Source organism: Stylophora pistillata, chromosome 6 (genome assembly GCF_964205215.1).
Source record: "Stylophora pistillata chromosome 6, jaStyPist1.2, whole genome shotgun sequence".
NCBI lineage: Eukaryota > Metazoa > Cnidaria > Anthozoa > Scleractinia > Pocilloporidae > Stylophora > Stylophora pistillata.
In genome coordinates this window covers 12,107,462-12,129,574 of record NC_142524.1, presented here as the reverse complement: position 1 = coordinate 12,129,574, position 22,113 = coordinate 12,107,462, and the positions used below count along the sequence as shown (strand labels likewise).

Here is a 22,113-nt window from a genome sequence, read left to right as displayed (position 1 = left end):
CTCTTAATGTCTGCACTGGAGGGAAACAGCTAGTTTGGATTTCACCAGAGTCTCACTGTTTCGTCTATGGGAAAGCAAAAAAAAAAAATGATAATAATAAAAATAAAAATAAAGTCAAAACGCGCCGAGTACATTGCTGAGTTATGAAGGCACACGGGGTATTTTATGAACTTGAGAGAATCGCCGAGAGGTTCAAAAAATATCACGCTACGATCACACCATCGACGTCGGCCACGTTCTGATCACGTGCAGAACCTGAACTACCGGGAAAAAATGACTGGAAACGCAAGTTTGGGAGGCAAAATTATAAACTTTGTCCATGAGTTCTAAACGTCTACTAGGGCTTCCAATTTTTATTAGAAAGTTTTGGGTTTGGGGGGTGAAATAAAACATTTTCCATTTTCATTGAGCCAAAACGGGACTTTTAGATTCACAATGGTCTCCGGATATGCCTCAAAAAACGGTACTCATATTTACAATGTTTCTATACAGTGGTGCACCCACAGAGCTCAGCTGAAATGTGCAGATAAGAAATTTAACTACTCAAATAATTTTTCTCTTTGTTCTGCTTTTTATGGTACTATCTTTTGGTAATTGCGTCCTGATTTGCGTCTGTATGACTTATTTAGCGGCTTGAAATCATACACCGAGTAAGGCAGTAAAGATTATAATGTAGTCGACTGAATGTTTTGCTTTTTATCGATTTTGTCTTTTTGTAAATACAAAATATTTCATTCTTTTTTGTTGCTTTATTTGTTGTTAAGCGTTCAATCAGGATTTAACTCTCTTTCTTGGCCTGCTTGTTCATTTCAGAAGAATTTCCGTTAATTTCTTTAACGAATTCTAATTCTCAGTCAAGGTGTTTCTTGTCTTATATTGTCTTTGACAACAAATTTCCTTATCTGGTTGCAACTTTCCTGCGTGCTTCTTGTTTGATCACGTTCTTTCTCAATTTCGATTTCAATCATTTCCACTGATTTCCGTTTTTGAGGAATCCCTGAAAAAAATTTATTTAATCCACCCCTTTCCTCTGTTTTCAACCTGTAGGACTAAAACTTTACTCAGAATGCGGGTTTTTTTCTCTCTTTTTTTCTTCCAACCGGAATGAAAATTATTTAAGTAATTTTCTTTCCTCTGAGGCCTTGAAAAAATGTCCCTTTTGGGGTAAAATGAAATGTTGACTTCTAAACAAATGTGTTTTTCTTAATTAAAAAAAATTAAATTGCACAGTGTCTAAAACGGACAAACATCATTCGCGGGAAAAAAATGGAGCATATTTTCCTCCCACAAATCTAAGGAAAAACGTAAGATTTCGTTTTAGGTTAAACAGCTTATGGCTAAACCGTGTAGTTAGAGAGTTTTAGCCAAACAGCAACTGGTTAATATGCAAAAAGACTGCTCCGCACCAACTTAGGCTTTAAATCTTGAATCCAATATTTTTACCTTACTTCTATTGCATCATGTAACTTTCTGGTCTCAGGATTATGTCCTTTGGCGCAACTAAAAAGGGAAAACGAGGAAAGCGCGGTTCCCGTAAATCTCCAAAGCCATTAATAGCTTAGAGCCGACCGCACCTCCATTAGATTGGGAATAAGCAATTTCACCCATTGTCAAGCATCTGACAAACAAAAAGTCCAATTTGACTTTTCTTAATTATTACTTTTGGCCAAAAGATTTAACTAGCATCAAGAAGTAAGAGCTCACAGTTTGAGCAATAGTTCATGGTAAATCGAAGTACTGTCCTTTGTGTTTGTTTTCAATTTCGCAAGCTGTTGATGGCGAAAGATGCTCCTATGCTCCAATTAAATGCAAAGTTCAGCTCTTTTAAGAGCCCTGCTGTCTGCCTCCGTTTGAAAGGATAAAGAGGAAAACATTACATATCTTGTAATATCGACTATCAGGCGCCAGGACCCTTTTACCTGATACTCTTAATTCGTGATATCAATTAATTTATCAGGAAAGATAAAAAAGTAAAACATCTTCAAACAAGCAAGTACAAAGTCGTTCCAAAATAAGAACCTAATTGACTTTAAACATGTCAATGTCTCAGTTCTGAGTCATTTAGCTGCACATTGGTCGAATTGTCCTACTCATTCATAGTGATGTTTAAAACAATTCCATAGTTCGGCAAAGCTGGAACAGTTAATTTAGGGGCCGATCCAGGAATTTTTGATTGAGGGGATCCAAACTTTGGTTCAGAAAGGACTGTTGGACTCTTTTGAGGCAACTATACTTCTCCCCCACACACCCCCCCCCCACACCCCCTCCCAAAAGTCGCGGTTGCATGTTATAATTCCTTGGCCGCTTACCGTTAACTTGGATTCATTAAAAAAATCAGCCAGTTAAAAAGTGATATACGATCCTGTCGATGTAAGAATTTCAGTCTCAAAGTTGTAAGCGTCAGGTCTGATAGGGTAGGGTTCCGGACCTCCCAGACCCCCCCCCGGGATCCGCCACAGTAATTGATTTCTCAAAGGAAAACATTGGCCAAAAATGTATTGCCGATACATTTGAGATGATTTCATCAATTTTAAACCAAAAGGATATTCTGAAATCAGATGACCGGTTCTCGCTGCCAAACCTTCCATGGTACGATAAGGCATAATTTTTTTGTAATGAAAACCATTAGCTTACCGGGACTAAAGTTTTAACCAAAAACTATTTCCACCAGCAACAGTAATCTTCCAATAGAAAGCATAAAAATTGATATTGATAACATTTTAAAAAGAAGTACAGACTAACCGCACCACCACGGGATTGACAATGAGTGACTTCTTCACCTAACTAACGTTGGTTCTAATAGGCTTCACATGAGATTTTGTAAAAGTTCATTACTCAAACTGTCGAACTGCCGATATATATATATATATATATATATATATAACTAACTGCAGACAGTACTGTTTCGGCCTTCTGGGCCTCATCAGTGCAGTTTTTTTTTTTGTTTTTCAGGCGCCCCCGGCCACGGACCCATTAGTGCAATGGTCAGTGCTGCAACGGCCGGACGACATATATACTTAACGGAACCGGGGTGCAATGGTTCCGCCGAGTAACGCCTGAAGGAGGGTACACCAGTACGCCAAAATCGCCCAGGAATCGAACCTGGCCCCCCGGAAGCGCTCCCCGCCTAACGGGGCACCTGAACAGTCGGGGTGTGCAAGGACTGCTGTTGGGTAAGAGTTAGGGTTAGGGTAGACAGGGTTTGTTTGTTAAAAAAATTTACGAAATGGTTAAATGTGAACCAGATTATGATTAGGGGTATTTTTATTAGGGAGAGATAAGGTATTCAAAAGGCATGGGTACTGGATTATTCTCAGCTACTATTGGGTCATTCCACAGTATTTTGCATGTCACGGAGGGGACAATTCAGAAGAGAATATCATGGATAGCTCCCCAGCTTAATATAATTCAGTTCACTGAGGACTTCTAATGGATAGAACAGCTAATGATTGTTTTAAATCAAACTATTTCCAAACGACTTCTTCCACATGTGTGGGGAATTAGTCATTCATTTAGACTTTCACGGAGGGGACCAGAGAAACTATGAAAACTGAAAGTTAAAATTTAATCTCAGATTTCTGTGAATGTATAATGGCAGCAACAATAATTTAGTATGTAGTTTATTTAGATGTTAAACAACAATAAAACTGCCTTAAATGGAAAAGGCCTTCCTCCTCTCTTACACTGTACAGGAACAGTAAGTGCTCGTGGTTATTGTCACAGAGGGGACTGTCACGGAGGGGACGTTTTGTCCAATAGGCAGCAGTGATCAATTTGAACCAATTTTCCAGCCTTAATATGAGTTTACAGCCCCAGTTTAATTCATTTCTTTTCAAGATATTCTTTAAAGCTTGACCACATCAAAAAGGTTTGCTGTCGTATGTGTCGTCAAGCCTTTAAAGACATTTAATTTATGGCTGGAAAGTATTCTGGAAAGTTGTGTCATGCTGTTTGTTTATATGATACAACACATTTCTTAAAAAAACCTTCATGTTTTTTTTTTAGTTTTTATTTGGAAACTTTAGGTTCATGTAAAGTACTCCTTTGACAGTAAAATTGTTCTACTCACATCCACTTTTGATGTGAATTAACTTTAATTTTAAACTCAATAGTTACATTAATTTCTCTTTTAAGGGAGGAGAGTATAGTTTGTTACATTACATTTATCTTCAGTGACAGTTAATTTTTCTCCATTACAGTGATGTCCCCTCTGTGACAGAAAAGTCCCCTCCGTGACAAAAAATGTCTCCCCTCCGTGACAGAAAAGTCCCCTCTGTGACAAAAGTTCCCCTCCATGACATTTTTATCTTTTTAAAGTAATTAAAAGGAAAAGGAAGTGGAAGAAACTCTTTACCACTTTTGAGTTTGTCAGCCCATACCTCAATAATTAACAGAAGTTTCTGCAGTTATCCCCATTTATTTTAGAAAGATCATAATTTTTGTGGGTATTTTTGTCACGGAGGGGACAATTCAATGTTGGACAAAGCATTACATCTCCTCAGCACAAAGCCAAGAAACAAATTTAATAACATAGGAAGTCTGGGTAAAGAACTTAATGTCCTGACAGTTATTATTAGATTTCTTCTCAAGACAGATCTACAATATTTATTTAGTGTATGTTCCCTCCATGACAGCTTTTTTGGTATCAAAGTTAATTTATGATAATTTATGACACAAAATTATAGTGCTGACATCTCAAAAGTATCATTTTATACAAAATTTAATTTGACATTTAACCAGTCCAGAAATAGAGCTTAATTGTCCTTTTAGTCAATTTTATTTCTTAAAGCTTTATGTCCAAAATACTGTGGAATTACCCTATACAGAATTCTTGGGCTAGTAATTGATAGCATGAGTTATTCAGTATGGAAGGACAGAGCTGTATACGCATGCGCCAGGTTTTGCCACAGAAACACGGATTTTGAGTCGTTTGCATGGTTGATTTCCTATTCTGTTGCTTTGAGGCGTCGTTTTCCTTGCCACTTTTCTTTTACAGAACAACCTCCAAAAACTTGGTACACCCCCTAAAAATGTTCAAAACTCAATTTTCTCCTTAAAAACTCTGGAAATAGGAAAATACCTTTGATGAAAACAGGGTTCCTTGGTTTTAAAAGTCAGCCCTTATTATTTCCCACTAATTTCGCGAAATTTTAGATGTAGGACACTTGAGCCCGTGTTGTTGACCGCATACCCTCTGACGTAGCATTTCATTATTCAGCTCTGTCGTACGGAAGGAGGTATTGGGATTTTTGGTTTGCGGTTTTGGCTATTTTTTAGATCTTTTTTTTGATTTGGTGTTCTTTGCAGTTTGCAGATTTTTAGTTTTTTAGCATTTGGTCTTTGGTTTTCGCCAAAAATACCAATGGATTTTTGGATTTTGTATCTGATAAGGATTTTGGTTTTAACACAAGTTTAATGATACAAGTTTAATGATATATTACAATGATAAATTACAATATTACAAAAAATGTGCACTGCCCGCAGTTAGCAAAGGCTAGTCGAGGCGGGCAGTGTTTAATACGTATATTATAAAATATAAAATAAAAAGATTTACAGAGCAAGAGATTCAAAATTCTAGACAAATTACAGCTACATTAATACATTTAAGATATGGCAAGAAAACAGAACAAGCTGGGGTCTTATAGTTGTGCTATTAAAGTAGACAAATCAATATGATCGTCATATTTTTCAAGTCTCTGGAGGAGGAAATCATGAGTTTTACTCTTAAAGTTGTATTTTGATAGCTGGCGCACTTCACAAGACAAGCTATTCCAGATTCTAACACCATTTCTTGAAAATGCCCTTTTTTGTATATCTAATCTTGAACTTTCAACAAAATAGTCGCCTCTTGAAGATGATCTTGTCTAATAGCGATCAATATTAGCTTGATAAGGGAATAAGTTAGATATGTTAGAAGGTGACAAATTATTGGATATGTCATGCATCATGATGGCAACTGATTTAAAGTAAAGCATATCCAAAGGAAGAAAACGAGAAGAAACAAAAATCGGGATTGCTTGAGATCTGTAGTCACCAAAGTACATTAAGCGAAGGGCTCGTTTTTGAAGGATTAGAATTTTATCTCTATGAATTTTTGCAGCTTGACCCCATGCAACTATACCATACAACAAATAGGGTTGGATAAGTGACCTGTAAATGTGGTTTAGAGTACTAAGGGGTACAACCTGTCTTAATCTAGAGATAACGCCAATTGATTTACTTATTTTGGATGCAATATGAGCAATATGTTGACCCCATGAAAGAGTTTCATCAATAAGCACTCCCAAGTATTTAATAAATTCCTTCCGTTCTAGAGAATTGTAACTGTTAGTATGATGGTCAAAGATTCTCAAATTTATTTGGTGATTCAGTTTTTTCTGTCTGGGCCGAAAAATAACAAAGTTAGATTTTTTTATATTCAGTGATAACTTGTTAACAATTAACCAATTGTAGATGTTGCAGAGTTCAGCATTAACTATGGTTTCAAGTAATGTAAGATCGTTTTTATCAGCATATAAGAGATTAGTATCATCTGTGAATAAGTAAAATTTAAATCTATTAGAGCTATTAGATATATCGTGTATATAAATGAGGAAAAGTAGGGGTCCTAACACCGACCCCTGTGGAACTCCTGATAAGATTACTTCCTTCTTGGATATATTTTTAACACCAATTTGTGTTGTTTGTTGTCAAGCTACTAGGTAAGAAGCAAACCACTTGTTCACTATTCCACGTATTCCGTAATGATTCAGCTTTTGCAATAATATTGAATGGTCGACCATGTCGAAGGCCTTCCTCAAGTCAATGAATTGAATATACCACACGAATACATCTTTTTGTCCAATGATGTTATTTTCAATTTGACTGATTATGTCCAGGATAGTGTGTTCAGTAGATCGTTTCTCGTGGAAACCATATTGTGAATCATTAAGTATATTATGTTTCTCAAGAAAGCATTTGAGACGATGATACATCATTTTTTCGAAAATATGATTAAAAACAGACAGAAGAGATATAGGTCTATAATTAGAAGGGTCAGATTCATCATCATTTTTATATATTGGAATAACTTTAGCAAGTTTTAGCTTAGATGGATAAGTTCCACATTCGAGTGATTTATTTATAATTATAGACAAAGGTTGACTAATGACATGTTTAGCAGATCTTAAAATGCGAATAGGTAGAGAATATAATCCATGAACTTTATTTTGAGGAATTTCAAGTTCAATTTCAGAAGGAGACACGGGATTAAAGAAGAATGAACCAGAGGAATTTAACTTTGGAAGATATTCAGTAAATTGTTTTGATGGATTTGGCATTTTAAAGGCTAAATTACATCCAACTGAAGAAAAATACTTATTCATTATATCAGGGAACTCAGAGTAATTATAGCATACTTGTTTGGTTCGCGGGCATTTTAAAGAGCTTATATCTTTTTGGACCTTGTTTTTCGGGCCTAGAAGACTATTGATACCCTCTCAGGTTTTTTTAGTGTTCATTAAATTTTCTTCAAAATATTTTTCCTAATTTATTTTTAAACAAATTTTTTTTGTGTTTAGAATCTGATAAGCCAGGTAGGGGGCATTCTTTGCGAGGACAACCAAGAGGCAGAAGCAGAAGTAGAGGAAGGGGGAGAGGAAGAGGGCGTAGCAGTAGCCACCATGGAAGCTATCCTCATCCTAGATCACACTTAGCTGGTGATGATGATGATGATGATGACATAGACATGGATGAAGGAAGCCAAAGATCTCAATCAAGATAGTGAGAGTAGTGAACAAATCAACAGTGATTTAGCCTGCTCTGCAGCACTCTTATCAACAACAATATTTGTCATCACAGTGGCAGAATGTGTACTGACAAGGTGTAGCCTAGTGAGTCCGTAACAAATTTTGACCACTGTAATGATGAATATCATTGTTGATAAGAGTACAGACCATACTAAGCACTTTTTTTTACCACAATAATGACACGTTTACGTGAGCAGCAATGTCAGTACTCTTATTCCCAATGGCAAATTGGCCAATCAGATTGTGTTATTACTGCCTACTGTGGTAAAATATATTGCCTCCTGTTTGTTCATATACAAGAATAGTAGTTACCATTTATTTTATTGATTAAATGAGGTGGCAGATATTAAATATTAGGGATTGATGGTACACCATGTTGTTCTGGCAACTGGGTCTAAGATCCAAAAGTCAGCTTTTCAAAAGTTACTACAGTGTTATATACTGTATTTCCTCAATTCATGAATTTACATTGCAACAATTTTATTAATGTCTATGGTTATTTTGATGTAGCAATCCTTACAACAGAAGACCTCCGTCTCGTCGTGGAGACAGAGGAAGTAGTAGAGATGATGTAAGGTCTAGATTAGGGGCAGTCCCTGATAGAGCTGCTGGAACTCAAGGAAATAAGTCGGACTGGCATAAAGTTGTGGTGGGTATTAAAATATTTTGGGTACAATTGCACAACTACATGTACATACCTGTAAATGTTTTGTACCTTCCATATTTTAGTTGCAGGAAGTCTTACTTTGAAATTGGCCCTTAACCATTTTATCAGTATATTCTCAACTTCAGACATGTACGTGTAAATGACATACCCCTCGTTGTTGCTATCTTCCCAACATGTTGAACCTGTTGCTATTCTGATAAATAATTGTTCAAACATTCCTTGTGTTCATGACAATCAGAATATTTGTAGCAGTGGGGAAAAAGAAATCTCTATTACCAGTATTGTTTTTCAAGTTGTATAGAAAAGCATTTCATTGCCATTGTTCTAATCTACATGTATATGACTAAGACATTGTGATAAGTACATAGAGAGTTGAAATTCTGTCAATACACGTTCTCTTTTAGATTGTGATATTTTTATTGATTGATTTCCACCTTTATTTCATTCTTTATTTTTATTCTGTTGATGTGACCCATCCATAGATACCACAAGGGAAAAAACACGACAAAGAATGGCTTATAAAAAAACTGCAGAATACATGTGAAGAGGCCTTCCAACCAGTTAGTGTGAGTGATAGTTAGTGAGTGCCTCCCATTTCCAAGTGAAAAGTGCTTTGCTAGCTTAAAGTTTATGCTTGATACTCCTCAGAGGTGCAAGACAAAGTACTTTTTCCCTTGTGTAAGCAAAGAGACACAAAATCACTTCTTGTTTCATTTAGGTTATGGTAGGGCAAAATATTTCTGGAATAAATAAACATTTCAAAAGACATGCACATGTAGAATGTTGCTGGCAAAATAGTTGGCAGAATAGTGATATTTCCTATAGACCTTAATTAATTTTATTGGACCATGGGTAGCTGCACTCTATTTGAACTTGTAGTCTTCTCTTTCTGCTGGTGAAAACTGGAGTTAACATGTATTTGATATTTGAGATGTTTTCCAAAAACTTGTGAAAAATTGTGTTTTTATAGTTCCATCCCTTCAAGGGAGAGTCTTCAGCCTTCTTTGTTGAAGGAAGTAAAGCTGCAGAAGCATTGAAAAGAGTTAGTCACAAAATAACTGTCAAGGATGGATCAAAGGTAACTTAAGCCACAGTGTTTTGGTTACAGTGCCGTGGAAAAGTAACCTAACAGCAGGGCTCGATAAAACCCCCGTCCAGTTGTCTGGGACAAGTAGATTTTCCCTTCGGGCAAGTAACTTTCTCTCCTTCCTTGCCCAATGGGCAAGGACTCAGTGGGCAAGCCATTCGCCAAGGGTAATCAAGTGTTTAGATGAAGCTTGATGAAAATTACAATTTATAGCATTGTTTTGTTGTTTGCGTGACGCGCGCTCACAGCTAAGAAGTGGTTGCCTAGCCCGCGATCAAAGTCTTCCCCGATCAAATTTCTTTCCAGGATAAAAATAGCCGCGTTGGGAACGAAAACGCTGTGTTTATTTCTTAATTGTAGCAATTTCCCGCAAGAATGTTTCGGTTTCTCTGTATGAAACTTAACTCAACAGCGACATATTAATTAAAACTATAGAAATTGTACGTGAAAACTGAGAAGTCACATATTTCTACCGCAAAAACGAAGCTAGCCCTTTGATGCTAAAATCCAGGTAAATCTCTGTTTTCGGCGAAACACTGAATAAAAAGTGTTATATATCTTATTACATTAAAATCCATTCTTGGGTTCATGAATTATTAATTAGCTTGAAAACTTGGGCAAGCAGGGAAGTGCCCCAGGCAAGCAAAACTTAAGGGTTACTTGCCCAATGGGCGAGGTGTAATTCAAATATTTTTCGAGCCCTGCAACAGTCTTTTCTCAAAACTTGATCCTTCAGACTATTGAGGATGGAGGCTTGGGTATCAAGGATCAAGGATCAAGATGTTCAAAAAGCTTCTCAAGGATCTTGACAGTGCTTTCAATAAGATTTGAAATAGGTGGCTACTTCGGTACAGTACCCACCGGAGAGCAACTTGAGTGCGACTTGAGCATGGTGACTGCAACTTGAGCTTGGTGAAATATACGTAGCGACTCACAACAGAATACCTGCCGGAGCTCCGGCAGGTGCTGGGTCTGATTGAAAGCACTGATCTTGATCCACAGTTTCAGAGAAACAATTTAATTCTTGCACGCAAAACAGTGGTAAAGGATAAAGTGTTTGACATGCAGCTTTTCTTTAAACACAGACATGTAGACCTTTAGGGTAAAAGTGTTTACTTCCTAGGATCTCTAAACAGGCAGGACTTTACAGGTTGATCATAAGAGATCTAGCTATGTCTGATCATCGATGTGGTGTTTTGGCAATGTTTCCCCCCATGAGTTGGTAAAATATTCCGCAGCCAGGTTACTAGCAGTCAATTTCATGTTATCGATCAAAGTGTCTACAGCAAGGATTTAATTAATTTCAGAAGTAGGGGTATACTAGGACATACTGGTTAGTAGGCGGAAGACAACTCAGTGGTAATTGAGTCAAATTTGTCTCCAGTCTTTCTCTTCTGTCCATTCAATATGGCACACAGTGAACCATTTGTGTTGTTGAATTGTTAGAACTTGTTACAGAAATCACCCATCAACCAATTGAAAAAGGAGACAAAATATTGACAAAAAACACCTATATTGATGACTGCCTTCAGAAAATATTGAATGTTTCCAAAAAAAAAAACATGCAAAAACCAGGAGGTGAAGTGGCCATAGTAGGCAGCTCCACTGTGGGGGGGAGGGGGGGGAGCCACCAGAATTGCCAGTTGCCAGCTTCTAACGAAATCCCTCCTTCATGTAGGCTACCAATGATAACATTCCTTTTTTAGACTGCTGTTACAGCTATAATCAGCTGAGAATGTTATACATGTACCATCAACCAAATGATACTTCTGCAATTAAACCATTTTCTGTAATCTGTTTATCACTTTTAGCTGATAGTGAGTGTTCGTCCGAGTCCCCCACCCCAAAACCAAACCAATAATTTTCCTGTTCGTGAAGTTCATGATGGCAGTAGTAGAGGTGGTGATTCATTAGATGATGCCACAAAACAAGTATTGAGGGTGAGTAATTTATACATAATTATAGTTTGCATTAATCATCACCATCATTTTCATCATCACTATTCTTGTTGTCAACATCATAAATAATAATAATTAAATAATTTAGCAATGGAAATTCCACTGGGTGGCTCTTCCTGTCCACTGTTTCCAGATCTAATTGGAATTTGGAATGTTGGTTCTCTGAAGCAATGGCATCATTTAAATTGACAATATTCATTCATGAGCAATACTTCAAATGGAAGTCCTTTCTTGTCTATCAGGTTTAGAAATTACACCATTTATGCAGGTTTTGCACAATGCAATTCCAAATGGTTTTATGGGTGTCAGTTAACCAAAATAAGATACAAGCTATTACTGGTAATGCTTTCCTGTAAGAGAAGGGTAATTGTAACTAAAGATTTTCTCACAAGAATGAGAAAAGTGAACTGTGAAAATATAAAATCATTTGCAAACAATACCTATAAAGACCTTGGGTATCACTGAATTGATCATGGTTCATGATTTTTAATGGTCAAAATTTTTTGCACTTGAGTGAACATGTATCCATGATCTTGTGACTGAGAGCAAACAGTTAATACATTGTTGGGCTCTGCAAATACTATTTGAAATTGGACAATAGAACTAATCCTATACAACTTATTAGCACACTGACATGTTTAAAAGATTAATTCCTAAGTTTATTTATTAAGTCGCTAACTGCTGAATCATCTTTTCTCCAACTGTTTCATACAATGTAGGAGTGTCTCAGTAAACGTTATGATAATATGGCAAAAGCACTCGACCTCTCTGATTTGTTTCACGATGAAGGTATGTTATAAGTGTGCTTGCTTAGGGTTAAGGTTAGGTCTTATCTAAAGGGTTGCATTGAAAAGTGCTGTAAATGACATCTGAACATCTGGTAATTCTTAATGAAACATTCGGAGAATTAACTGTTCCATCAAATTCAAGCCTCACCATATTTGTTCTAAATTATAATGTATAGCTACTTATATTTTAAAATGTCACATGTATTTTAAAATGTCACATGTGTGTGTGTGTCTGTGTGTGTGTGTGTGTGTGTGTGTGTGTGTGTGTGTGTGTGTGGATAATTTCCCTCGCCAAATCTCCTTACATAGCGAAAAATGAATATATCAGGTGAAGTTGAATTTTGTTGAGGGTACAGATAGTTCAGATTAAGTGCATATTCACAGTTTCTTGCATGGCTTCTTGTGTAATTTGGATTACACAAGCACTGATGGATTTCATGCAAACCCAAAAGAGAAATTACATGAATGTGCATGTAAAAGGTTGTCAAATGAATCTTTTCAATGTTAAAGTTTTTCTCATTCTTCCTTATTCCAAATTGCTTCCATAATCCTTTCTGTGGATATTGTGTTACAATGCTAAGCAAGGAGAACTTTTTTTTGGAAGCGAAACTAATTAAAATTACCTTTATCCACTAATTCATTCAATATTTGTTTCAAAAGTTATTGAGCTTTCATAGTGCTACCGGTACCCTTATCAAAAAGTTTTACATTGTATAACTGCCTTGTTCAATCTTTGTAAACTCTCCTATAAAGACCTTGTAAGTAAAGTGAAACAGCAGTTACAATCATGATGGTACTTATGGTGGTATGTTTGCTTCTAACAGTGCTAAATTCAAATAATGTACAAGGAGTACTGTCAAGATATTGGCTGGCATCAGGAATTGTGAAAATTATTGGAGAGAACTGCCCTGAGGTGATTATTTAAAATTTATCAGTTAAGGAAAGTTTCTAGAAAATTGAGGAGAGGAAAAAATCCTCATAGCACATTAAGTAAATTTTTGCCTTGGGAATCTGCGTGCTTTAAGAGCAGGTTGGTTCTTTGGGGTTGGTTGAGCCCTGGTTTAGAAACAGAAGAATGATGTCGATTACTGGTAGATAGGATATGGTTTAATTTCCTTGGTATTCACGTGTGGTTATTTATGCCAAGTAAGAATTGTCAATGCCAATAGAAGAGTTTCAGAATAATTTTTTTTCTAACCGTTTATACTGCATTACCGCAGTAGGGTGGGACTAGAACAGAACATATATGAACCATGAGAGTAGTCCACCCAATAAATCCCACCCATCCCACCCCAGGGGAGGACATCCATCACACAGTAATCACGTGTGTGGGAAATTAACATCTCCTACCCCTAACCCTGCAGGAGACGGGACCTCCATTTATTCATCCCTATCCGAGAAGACTAGAATATCTAACCATTTCTTGATGTTATAGAAAGGTAGCATATTCTTCTCAAGTATTTTAAGACATTGAGTGTTGGTCCAGCCAGGGCTTGAACCCTCGACCTCGCGCACAACAGTCCAGCGCTCTATCCATGGAGCTAACTGGGAGGTGGTCAATGCATGTAATCAGCAAAGTACTGTAATGATGTAAATGAATTAGCATCATCATCACTATCAATTTGTATACCTTTGTAAAATATTTCCCTTGTTGTTCAATGTAGGTTCAGTCACTTGACTTAAGTAACAATCGCCTAAAGAGCTTGGATGGTTTTAAGGACCTTGCAAAGGAAACATCAAACTTAAAGCATATCAAGATCTCCAATAATCAAGTCAGTAGTATTATTTCCAAGGAGTTTGTAACTATTGCATATTCATTGTGTTTGGGTGATCTTGGGGACATGTAGATAATGTGCTTTCTTTGTTCTTCCCAGTTCAGCAAAAGAACTTTGCAGAAAGTCACAGAAACTCTGGCTCAATTAAGTCTTTGGTTAGAATTTGTTCAAACGAATTTTATTTTAATTTCCTTTGCTTACTTTTACATGTTTATCCTTGCGTGAAACAATTGGAATTCTGAATCCAATTGGCTTGAAAAATTTGAAGCCAAGAAAAGAAAAGTCTCGTAAGATACATCAAAAAGAAAAAATTTCAGAACCATGTTTCTGTGGTCGAAGAAAATTTATATCTTAACAACTCTCCATCATTTAATAGTTAATAGTGTTTTAGAAGCTTTTTAAAGATTGAATCTACCTGTATGAGAAGCATCGCACTAAAAAATAAATTGCCATTTTTGAGAACTGTTTCTCATCCTCTAGCATGAGCGTGTTGAATCCAGTTGACTAATCTAATGTGAAGTTGTATAACTGCACAGAAGAGTGGAAAGTGCCACATGTTACATTGTAGAAGTAGGATTTATTCACAGATTTTAAATTATTGCAGTTAAGAGCTGTAGAAGAACTGGACAAGATAAAGTCCTTGAGTCAGCTCCAAACCATTGCACTTGATGGCAATCCTCTTTGCGATATATTTCAAGACAAACAAAGTTCATATACCAGGTGTGTCTTGCCTGTCCATCGCGTTACGTTTACATGTAACTACAAATGGCAGTAAGTTTTTCCTACTCTATTATAAATCTAAAAAAAAAAGGATCTTATGATTTCCACACATACACAAATGTGCAACCCTCACATGGTAAGTGCTCTAAGGTGCTAACATTTCAGTTTCAGGGCAAGAAGAAAAAAACATTGCCAATCCGATTTCTAGAGAAAGTTGCCAAATTGTTGAAGTGGTTAGGTTGTGGTATTGGGATACTAGGGGAAACACCTCACTTTCCAATAACATACATTTAAATGGGCACCAGCAAATTGTTAGGGAAGCCTTATTAAATGCTGGGAGGTAAACTCATCTAGGTGGAGAGGTAAATAAATTCTCTTAGTCACTCTATGCTAACAAAACCAGGATCCATGGTATCACTCCACAAATAGCTTTGAATGGCAGGTTAATATCAGTCTAATGTTATTTTTGCTGTATTGTATTCAGTGCTATCAGAAGCAGGTTTCCTAAAGTAACCAGTCTGGTAAGAGAAATGTTTTTTTCTTTTTTTTTTTTTTCCAACTCATTGTATGTTCAATCTATTACAGACTTTCTTCTAGTTTCATTGTAGTTAAATCAACATGGCTGTGGAATTTTAGTGTGTTTTAATATTGACCTGAGAAAAAAAATGTCAAAGTATCTTCAGTTGCTACTTAATAAGACGATTGAGCAATTTTTTGCTTGTTACAATAATACCAAACAACAGCAGTACACTGGGTAAACCCACCAGTTTTGTTTCATATGGTCAGATATGGTCAGTATTTAAATTTTGTGATTACCAACGGTTGGTTACAGTCCCTGTACCAGAGAATGAACTTGACTCGAAGGATTGTAACCACGTCAAGGCCTGCTATCACCAAAGCAACTTGGCTCGAAGTAAAGGCAACGTTTCTACGTGATATAGTGTCCACTATAGTTGAAGATGAAATTCCCGATGAACTTATTCTAAATGTTGACCAAACACCGTCTAAGTTCGTACCGACGGATAACGTCACGATGGCAGAGAAGAGTTCTAAGCATGTATCCAGAAAAAGGAGTAGTGACAAACGTGGAATTACTGTTACTTTGGCGGAAACGTTAAGTGGACAAATATTGCCATTCCAACTCATTTATACTGGTAAGACAAGCCGTTCACTTCTGCATGTCGAATTTCCACCCGGGTTCTGTTTGAGTTACAATGAAAAGCACTGGAGTAACGAAGCCGAAACAATGGCTCTGGCAAATAAAATAATTTACCCGTATGTCACTAAAGTCAAAGAAGAGTTAGGCCTCCCTGAAACTCAAAAGGCATTGCTAGTATGGGATGCGTTTAAGGCACAAAGTACAGATAAAGTCTTGAGCGAGCTGGAAAGGCTGAACGTAAACGTTGTCGCAGTACCAAAGAACATGACGCATCTGTTGCAGCCTTTGGATCTAACAACAAACGCATCTGTCGAGAAGATGGAGAAGCGTGGTTTCAGTGACTATTTTACATCCACTATCACTGAAACATTGGAGAAAGACCCGCAAAGAGATGTCACCACAATCGAGGTGGACCTGAAGCTTTCAACACTGAAGCCAATCCACGCCAAGCTACTTATGAGTATATATGAATTCCTGCAAGGCGAAAAGGGGAGGAAAATCATCTTGAATGGATGGAAAGCTGCAGGAATAACGGAGGCACTACAAAGCGCCAGGAAGGGGTGCATTTCAACCCTGGATCCATTCATGCCTCAGTATCTTATGTTTTTTGCCGGAAATAAAGAGCAAATTTTGTTGTTGGCCGTTGTTGTTGGCCGTTGTTGTTTTCTAACGAAATGAGTGCGAGAATATTAAATTCATGTCTTAATTATGCAACATACCGCACGGAAATTCGCGTTAATTAAATGTATGTAGACATAACTTTTGGAAAATTCGCGTTAATTTTATGACGCGTAAATTTTGTTCGCGTTATTAACATGCTTCGTTATATTCCTATAATAAGGTATTTACCTATCGTGAGATGAAGGAAATCCAGGCCTGGTATCACAGCCAGCTAACCCCTTGAAACGCGATTTAGATACCATTATGTCTCCTAAACGAGACTTTAGATCGAAAAAAAATTTGAATTTAGTAACTTTGAAAGGGGGAAAAGCTGTGAGGAAGGCGAAGTTTAGTGTTCCTGTTCGATGTGCCGCCCAGCAATTTATTGATTCAACGCCTGTGGCCGCCGGATCTTCTTTGAACGCGGGCTGAGGTTTTTCTCCAGATCAAGAAGACCTTCCCCATATTGACAAACCTCATGGCTTAAGAACTAAAAACAAATCAAAGGTTACAAAAGTGCGGCTGAGGCGCAAGCTGAAAGCTTACCATGAAAGGAAAGCCACGCTGGCTGCGTCCTGGCTCAATGCAAGAGAGCTGCTTTTCTCAGCACTCTTGACGAGACAGGCTTTGCCTTTGGAGCAGATGTGTGTCATTCCTTTATGCGAAGAAAAGGCATCCGGCAGATGCCTTGACTGCAGTCCTGGGCACTTTATGTTTGAAAAGCACATCAATTTGGTTCACGCAGGAGGTAGATCACTTCACCACCCAGAAGTTTGGAAGGTGAATTTAAGTTTTTTTGGAGCACAATCTCGTCAACTTCCTTTAAATATTCAGTTATGTTGTGAAACCCAATTTCATGTCTACTCTGGCCGTTTTCCAGTTTCGTTTGTTGTATGTTGTCTTGTTGTTTTATTTCAGGGCGGCATCCTTTCTTCATTTTTCCTACTGTTACTGCACTATTACTTTTTAAAACTTATGTAGTTTTTCTCAACTTCAATGTGTATTATGTCAGTAAAACCTGTCCCATTTTTGTACAGAGGATAAAGCGAGAGCAGGGAGCATTATGTTTTCTTGCAAATGTACATGTAATTTTCCCTGGATTCAGAACGTAGTTAAGTCCGTTTTTGGAAATTTTGAAAGAGTTGGCTGATTTAAGGGGTATGTGATTTATAGTCACCTAATAACAAAGGATATAATAATACTGTTAGGATGAAAGATTTGTACCATATCAGTTTGATGAGTTTGTCTGGACTACACCTCACAACTTGGATCATGGATATGTGCGTGATATTATTGCTGTTGGTTTGCATGGTAAGTAACTGACAGCAATGCAATTTGTAACCATTTTAAACTGAGATAGGTTCCATTTTTTCTTGTTCTTTTCTTTTATTTAAATGTCTAGGTTACCTCTTCTAGGAAGGTCTTTGTTTCTGTTTTTACTGGTTTTAAGGTGTTTATTACATTGGTTTAGAAAGTTTTATAACAAGAACATTACAGAGAGTAACTGATAAGTTAACTGCAAATTTTCCATTACTAAGTCTGGTTTATTCTAACCTAGACAGGTGTCTGTATATTGTAGAAGCTTGTATTTTTTGAGTCTTTTCTCATTTTCATGAGAATAACTATCACTCTTTTGAGCATGGGTGGGAAGTGATAAACAATAGAAGAAGGGCAGCGTGGACACGCTATTTTGTTTGTCTTTGTACAGGGAAGCAGCATCTCATTAAAATCAAATGCTGTGAGCATGAACCAGAAGCCATAATCCTGGTGGGGAATGGTTTCTGGCCATCTACACCAAAACAGCCCCAGGTAGCCTTTGACCTTGGATTCATGGTCCTAGTTCAATACATTTTCCTAGAATGTAGGGTATCTTTAAAGTCAATTTGTCAGGCACTACAGTGGTTGGTCCCACCTGCTTCCAAGGTTTACGTAAGTATTCATTTAGAAGTTTTTTATCTTATGCTCAGGAATACAATTTTTTTTTTCTTAAGTTATACAATAAATAAATGATTTGTTCCTCTGTAGATAAAGGACATCTACTGGCTCCTTGTCAGAGATTGTTTCTCTTAGTTCCGGTTTAGGTCCAGCATGTTGAACAATCTGAAGTATTTCAATCCTCGTTATGAGAATGATCATGAATGTCCTGCATGTCCTAAGGTTTGTGTAGAGTTATCCTTCAGTGACTAATGTCTACCATGATAGTAAATCTAAGAAAATCATTGTATATATAGGCATAATGAATGACATGACTTTACTTTACACAAGAAACATCAATTTGGATCTTCTCAGCAGGAGCTTTTTCCTAAGTTTTTAATTTATTTTGGCTTAAGAAATATTTCTAACACGACATTTTAAATTTAATTTGCTTTTTTGCATTTGATTATAGAAGAATGGAAGTTTATTTGTCTCCATTGATGCATTGTTTGGATGTGTCCGCAAATGCAGGGCAGGAACCAGTGGAAAGTCTTCCAATCATGGAGAGGAACTGTTTATTAGCCAAGAAAAAGTAGATACATTTCTAGCTAATTACAGCAAAAGACCAAGCAGCAAGTCAACGGTGGGTTAACTAAGACTATCTTTTCCCCTTATTTTGTTTCTTGTTGCTTTATTCTTACCTTTTAACAACAACAAACATATGAAACATATGTGTGAACTGCGGTTATGAGACGTATATGAGCACGATCCTTCGCAGTAAAGCACTATTTGAGCAATAGTGAATATCAGACCTGAAAAAAATTTCAGGCCTGTACGGGATTCGAACCACTGACCTCTGTGATACTAGTGCAGCGCTCTACCAATTGAGCTAACAAGCCAACTGGGAGCAGGCCATCAAATTAATTCGACATAAACCCGTAGATGATAAATCAAGCAACAACAAACATATGAAACATATGTATGAGCTGCGGTTATGAGACGTATATGAGCACGATCCTTCGCAGTAAAGCACTATTTGAGCAATAGTGAAAATCAGACCTGAAAAAAAAATTTCAGGCCTGTACGGGATTCGAACCACTGACCTCTACGATACTAGTGCAGCGCTCTACCAATTGAGCTAACAAGCCAACTGGTCTGATTTTCACTATTGCTCAAATAGTGCTTTACTGCGAAGGATCGTGCTCATATACGTCTCATAACCGCAGCTCATACATATGTTTCATATGTTTGTTGTTGCTTGATTTATCATCTACGGGTTTATGTCGAATTAATTTGATGGCCTGCTCCCAGTTGGCTTGTTAGCTGAATTGGTAGAGCGCTGCACTAGTATCGCAGAGGTCAGTGGTTCGAATCCCGTACAGGCCTGAAATTTTTTTCAGGTCTGATTTTCAGTATTGCTCAAATAGTGCATTACTGCGAAGGATCGTGCTCATATACGTCTCATAACCGCAGTTCACACATATGTTTCATATGTTTGTTGTTGTTTATTTATCATCTACGGGTTTATGTCGAATTAATTTGATGGCCTGCTCCCAGTTGGCTTGTTAGCTCAATTGGTAGAGCGCTGCACTAGTATCGCAGAGGTCAGTGGTTCGAATCCCGTACAGGCCGGAAATTTTTTTTTCAGGTCTGATTTTCAGTATTGCTCAAATAGTGCTTTACTGCGAAGGATCGTGCTCATATACGGTTCTTACCTTTTGTTACTCAGTATTACTTATGCTACTACTCAACCATTGTAACGAGATACCAAAAGTAACAATTATGCTCATTGCATGTAATACTGTAAAACATTGCATGTTTTTTTTTTTGCATGTTTTTTTTTGGGTAATTTTAAGTGTTATTTTATTTTTAACTTGTAATTAGTTGATTAAGTCAGGGCCACAACTTTATTAGCCTGTAGCTATTACTTGCTACCCTGTATAAATAAAGTCTTTATTATTATTATTATTATTATTATTATTATTATGATGAAGGTGTTGTATAAATATAGTACAGTTTGAAGGGTTGGTTACTTTGGTTCTGGCTGCTTATAAGTCTGCCCAAAATACATGTAGCTCTAATATATATTGTTAGTTTGTTATGTTAACTTTACAGGAACCTTGTGAATTTTCAGGTTAAGAACAGTACATAACCTTTGTTGCAGCCCTCTCTTTTCTTTGATTTTATCCTTCTTTTTTTTAAAGTAAAGTCTGTTTCTTCTTTTTTTGTAATTAATTTATGGTCTTTAGAGGTAATATATTGATGTATGCTTGCACAATTAACTCTGCCAAGGGTGTCTACCATCACTCTTGCTGGTCCCAAGCCCAAATGAAAGAGGAGGGGTTGTCAAGCAGTAAATTTATTTTGTTGTCTAAGTTTTGAATTTGATTACAAATTGAGAAGTGATGATTGTTTTCTGCTAATTTTTTCCTTGCCTTCTTTTCCATCATGTGATGTTTAATTTTCTAATTGTACCAGTCCATTCCAAAACACATGTTGCTCAAATATATTGTTAGTTTGCTAGTATGTAAACTTTACAGGGACCTTGTGAATTGTGAGCTTCAAGAACAATACTGAACTGTTTATTATATTCATTAAGTATGGTTTAATTTGAAACCTTCAATTAGAAAGGTGTGAAGGAAGTTGAAGATTTAACGTATATATGCACGATCCTTCGCAGTAAAGCACTATTTGAGCAATAGTGAAAATCAGACCTGAAAAAAATTTCAGGCCTGTACGGGATTCGAACCACTGACCTCTGCGATACTAGTGCAGCGCTCTACCAATTGAGCTAACAAGCCAACTGGGAGCAGGCCATCAAATTAATTCGACATAAACCCGTAGATGATAAATCAAACAACAACAAACATATGAAACATATGTATGAACTGCGGTTATGAAACGTATATATGCAAGATCCTTCGCAGTAAAGCACTATTTAAGCAATAGTGAAAATCAGACCTGAAAAAAATTTCAGGCCTGTACGGGATTCGAACCACTGACCTCTGCGATACTAGTGCAGCGCTCTACCAATTGAGCTAACAAGCCAACTGTGAGCAGGCCATCAAATTAATTCGACATAAACCCGTAGATGATAAATCAAACAACAACAAACATATGAACCATATGTATGAACTGCGGTTATAAAACGCATATATGCACGATCCTTCGCAGTAAAGCACTATTTGAGCAATAGTGAAAATCAGACCTGAAAAAAATTTCAGGCCTGTACGGGATTCGAACCACTGACCTCTGCGATACTAGTGCAGCGCTCTACCAAAAATGTTTTTCAGGTCTGATTTTCACTATTGCTCAAATAGTGCTTTACTGCGAAGGATCGTGCATATATACGTTTCATAACCGCAGTTCATACATATGTTTCATATGTTTGTTGTTGTTTGATTTATCATCTACGGGTTTATGTCAAATTAATTTGATGGCCGGCTCCCAGTTGGCTTGTTAGCTGAATTGGTAGAGCGCTGCACTAGTATCGCAGAGGTCAGTGGTTCGAATCCCGTACAGGCCTGAAATTTTTTTCAGGTCTGATTTTCACTATTGCTCAAATAGTGCTTTACTGCGAAGGATCGTGCATATATAC

General features: G+C 37.0%; 1 protein-coding gene, 1 long non-coding RNA gene and 1 pseudogene across 2 annotated transcripts in view; all 3 read left to right on the top strand.

The window, feature by feature from the left end:
* LOC148728278 (nuclear RNA export factor 1-like) overlaps nt 1–16,579 on the top strand; it is a 20,316-nt gene extending 3,737 nt beyond the window's left edge. Inside the window, exons 2-11 of the mRNA XM_088724937.1 lie at nt 7,560–7,761; nt 8,298–8,436; nt 8,937–9,020; nt 9,425–9,532; nt 11,353–11,481; nt 12,219–12,288; nt 13,112–13,200; nt 13,952–14,059; nt 14,667–14,782; nt 15,267–16,579. Of these exons, the coding sequence (XP_088581063.1) occupies nt 7,560–7,761; nt 8,298–8,436; nt 8,937–9,020; nt 9,425–9,532; nt 11,353–11,481; nt 12,219–12,288; nt 13,112–13,200; nt 13,952–14,059; nt 14,667–14,782; nt 15,267–15,390 (1,169 nt within the window). The 3' untranslated portion in view covers nt 15,391–16,579. The remainder of the gene's footprint in view (nt 1–7,559; nt 7,762–8,297; nt 8,437–8,936; nt 9,021–9,424; nt 9,533–11,352; nt 11,482–12,218; nt 12,289–13,111; nt 13,201–13,951; nt 14,060–14,666; nt 14,783–15,266) is intronic.
* A 286-nt stretch (nt 16,580–16,865) lies between these two features.
* LOC148728277 (uncharacterized) lies at nt 16,866–18,431 on the top strand (annotated as a pseudogene).
* A 227-nt stretch (nt 18,432–18,658) lies between these two features.
* Nucleotides 18,659–19,178, top strand: LOC148728276 (uncharacterized). The gene is made up of 2 exons (XR_015988574.1): nt 18,659–18,758; nt 18,988–19,178. It is a non-coding gene; the product is annotated as an uncharacterized LOC148728276 (long non-coding RNA).
* The last annotated feature ends 2,935 nt before the right edge of the window (nt 19,179–22,113 follow it).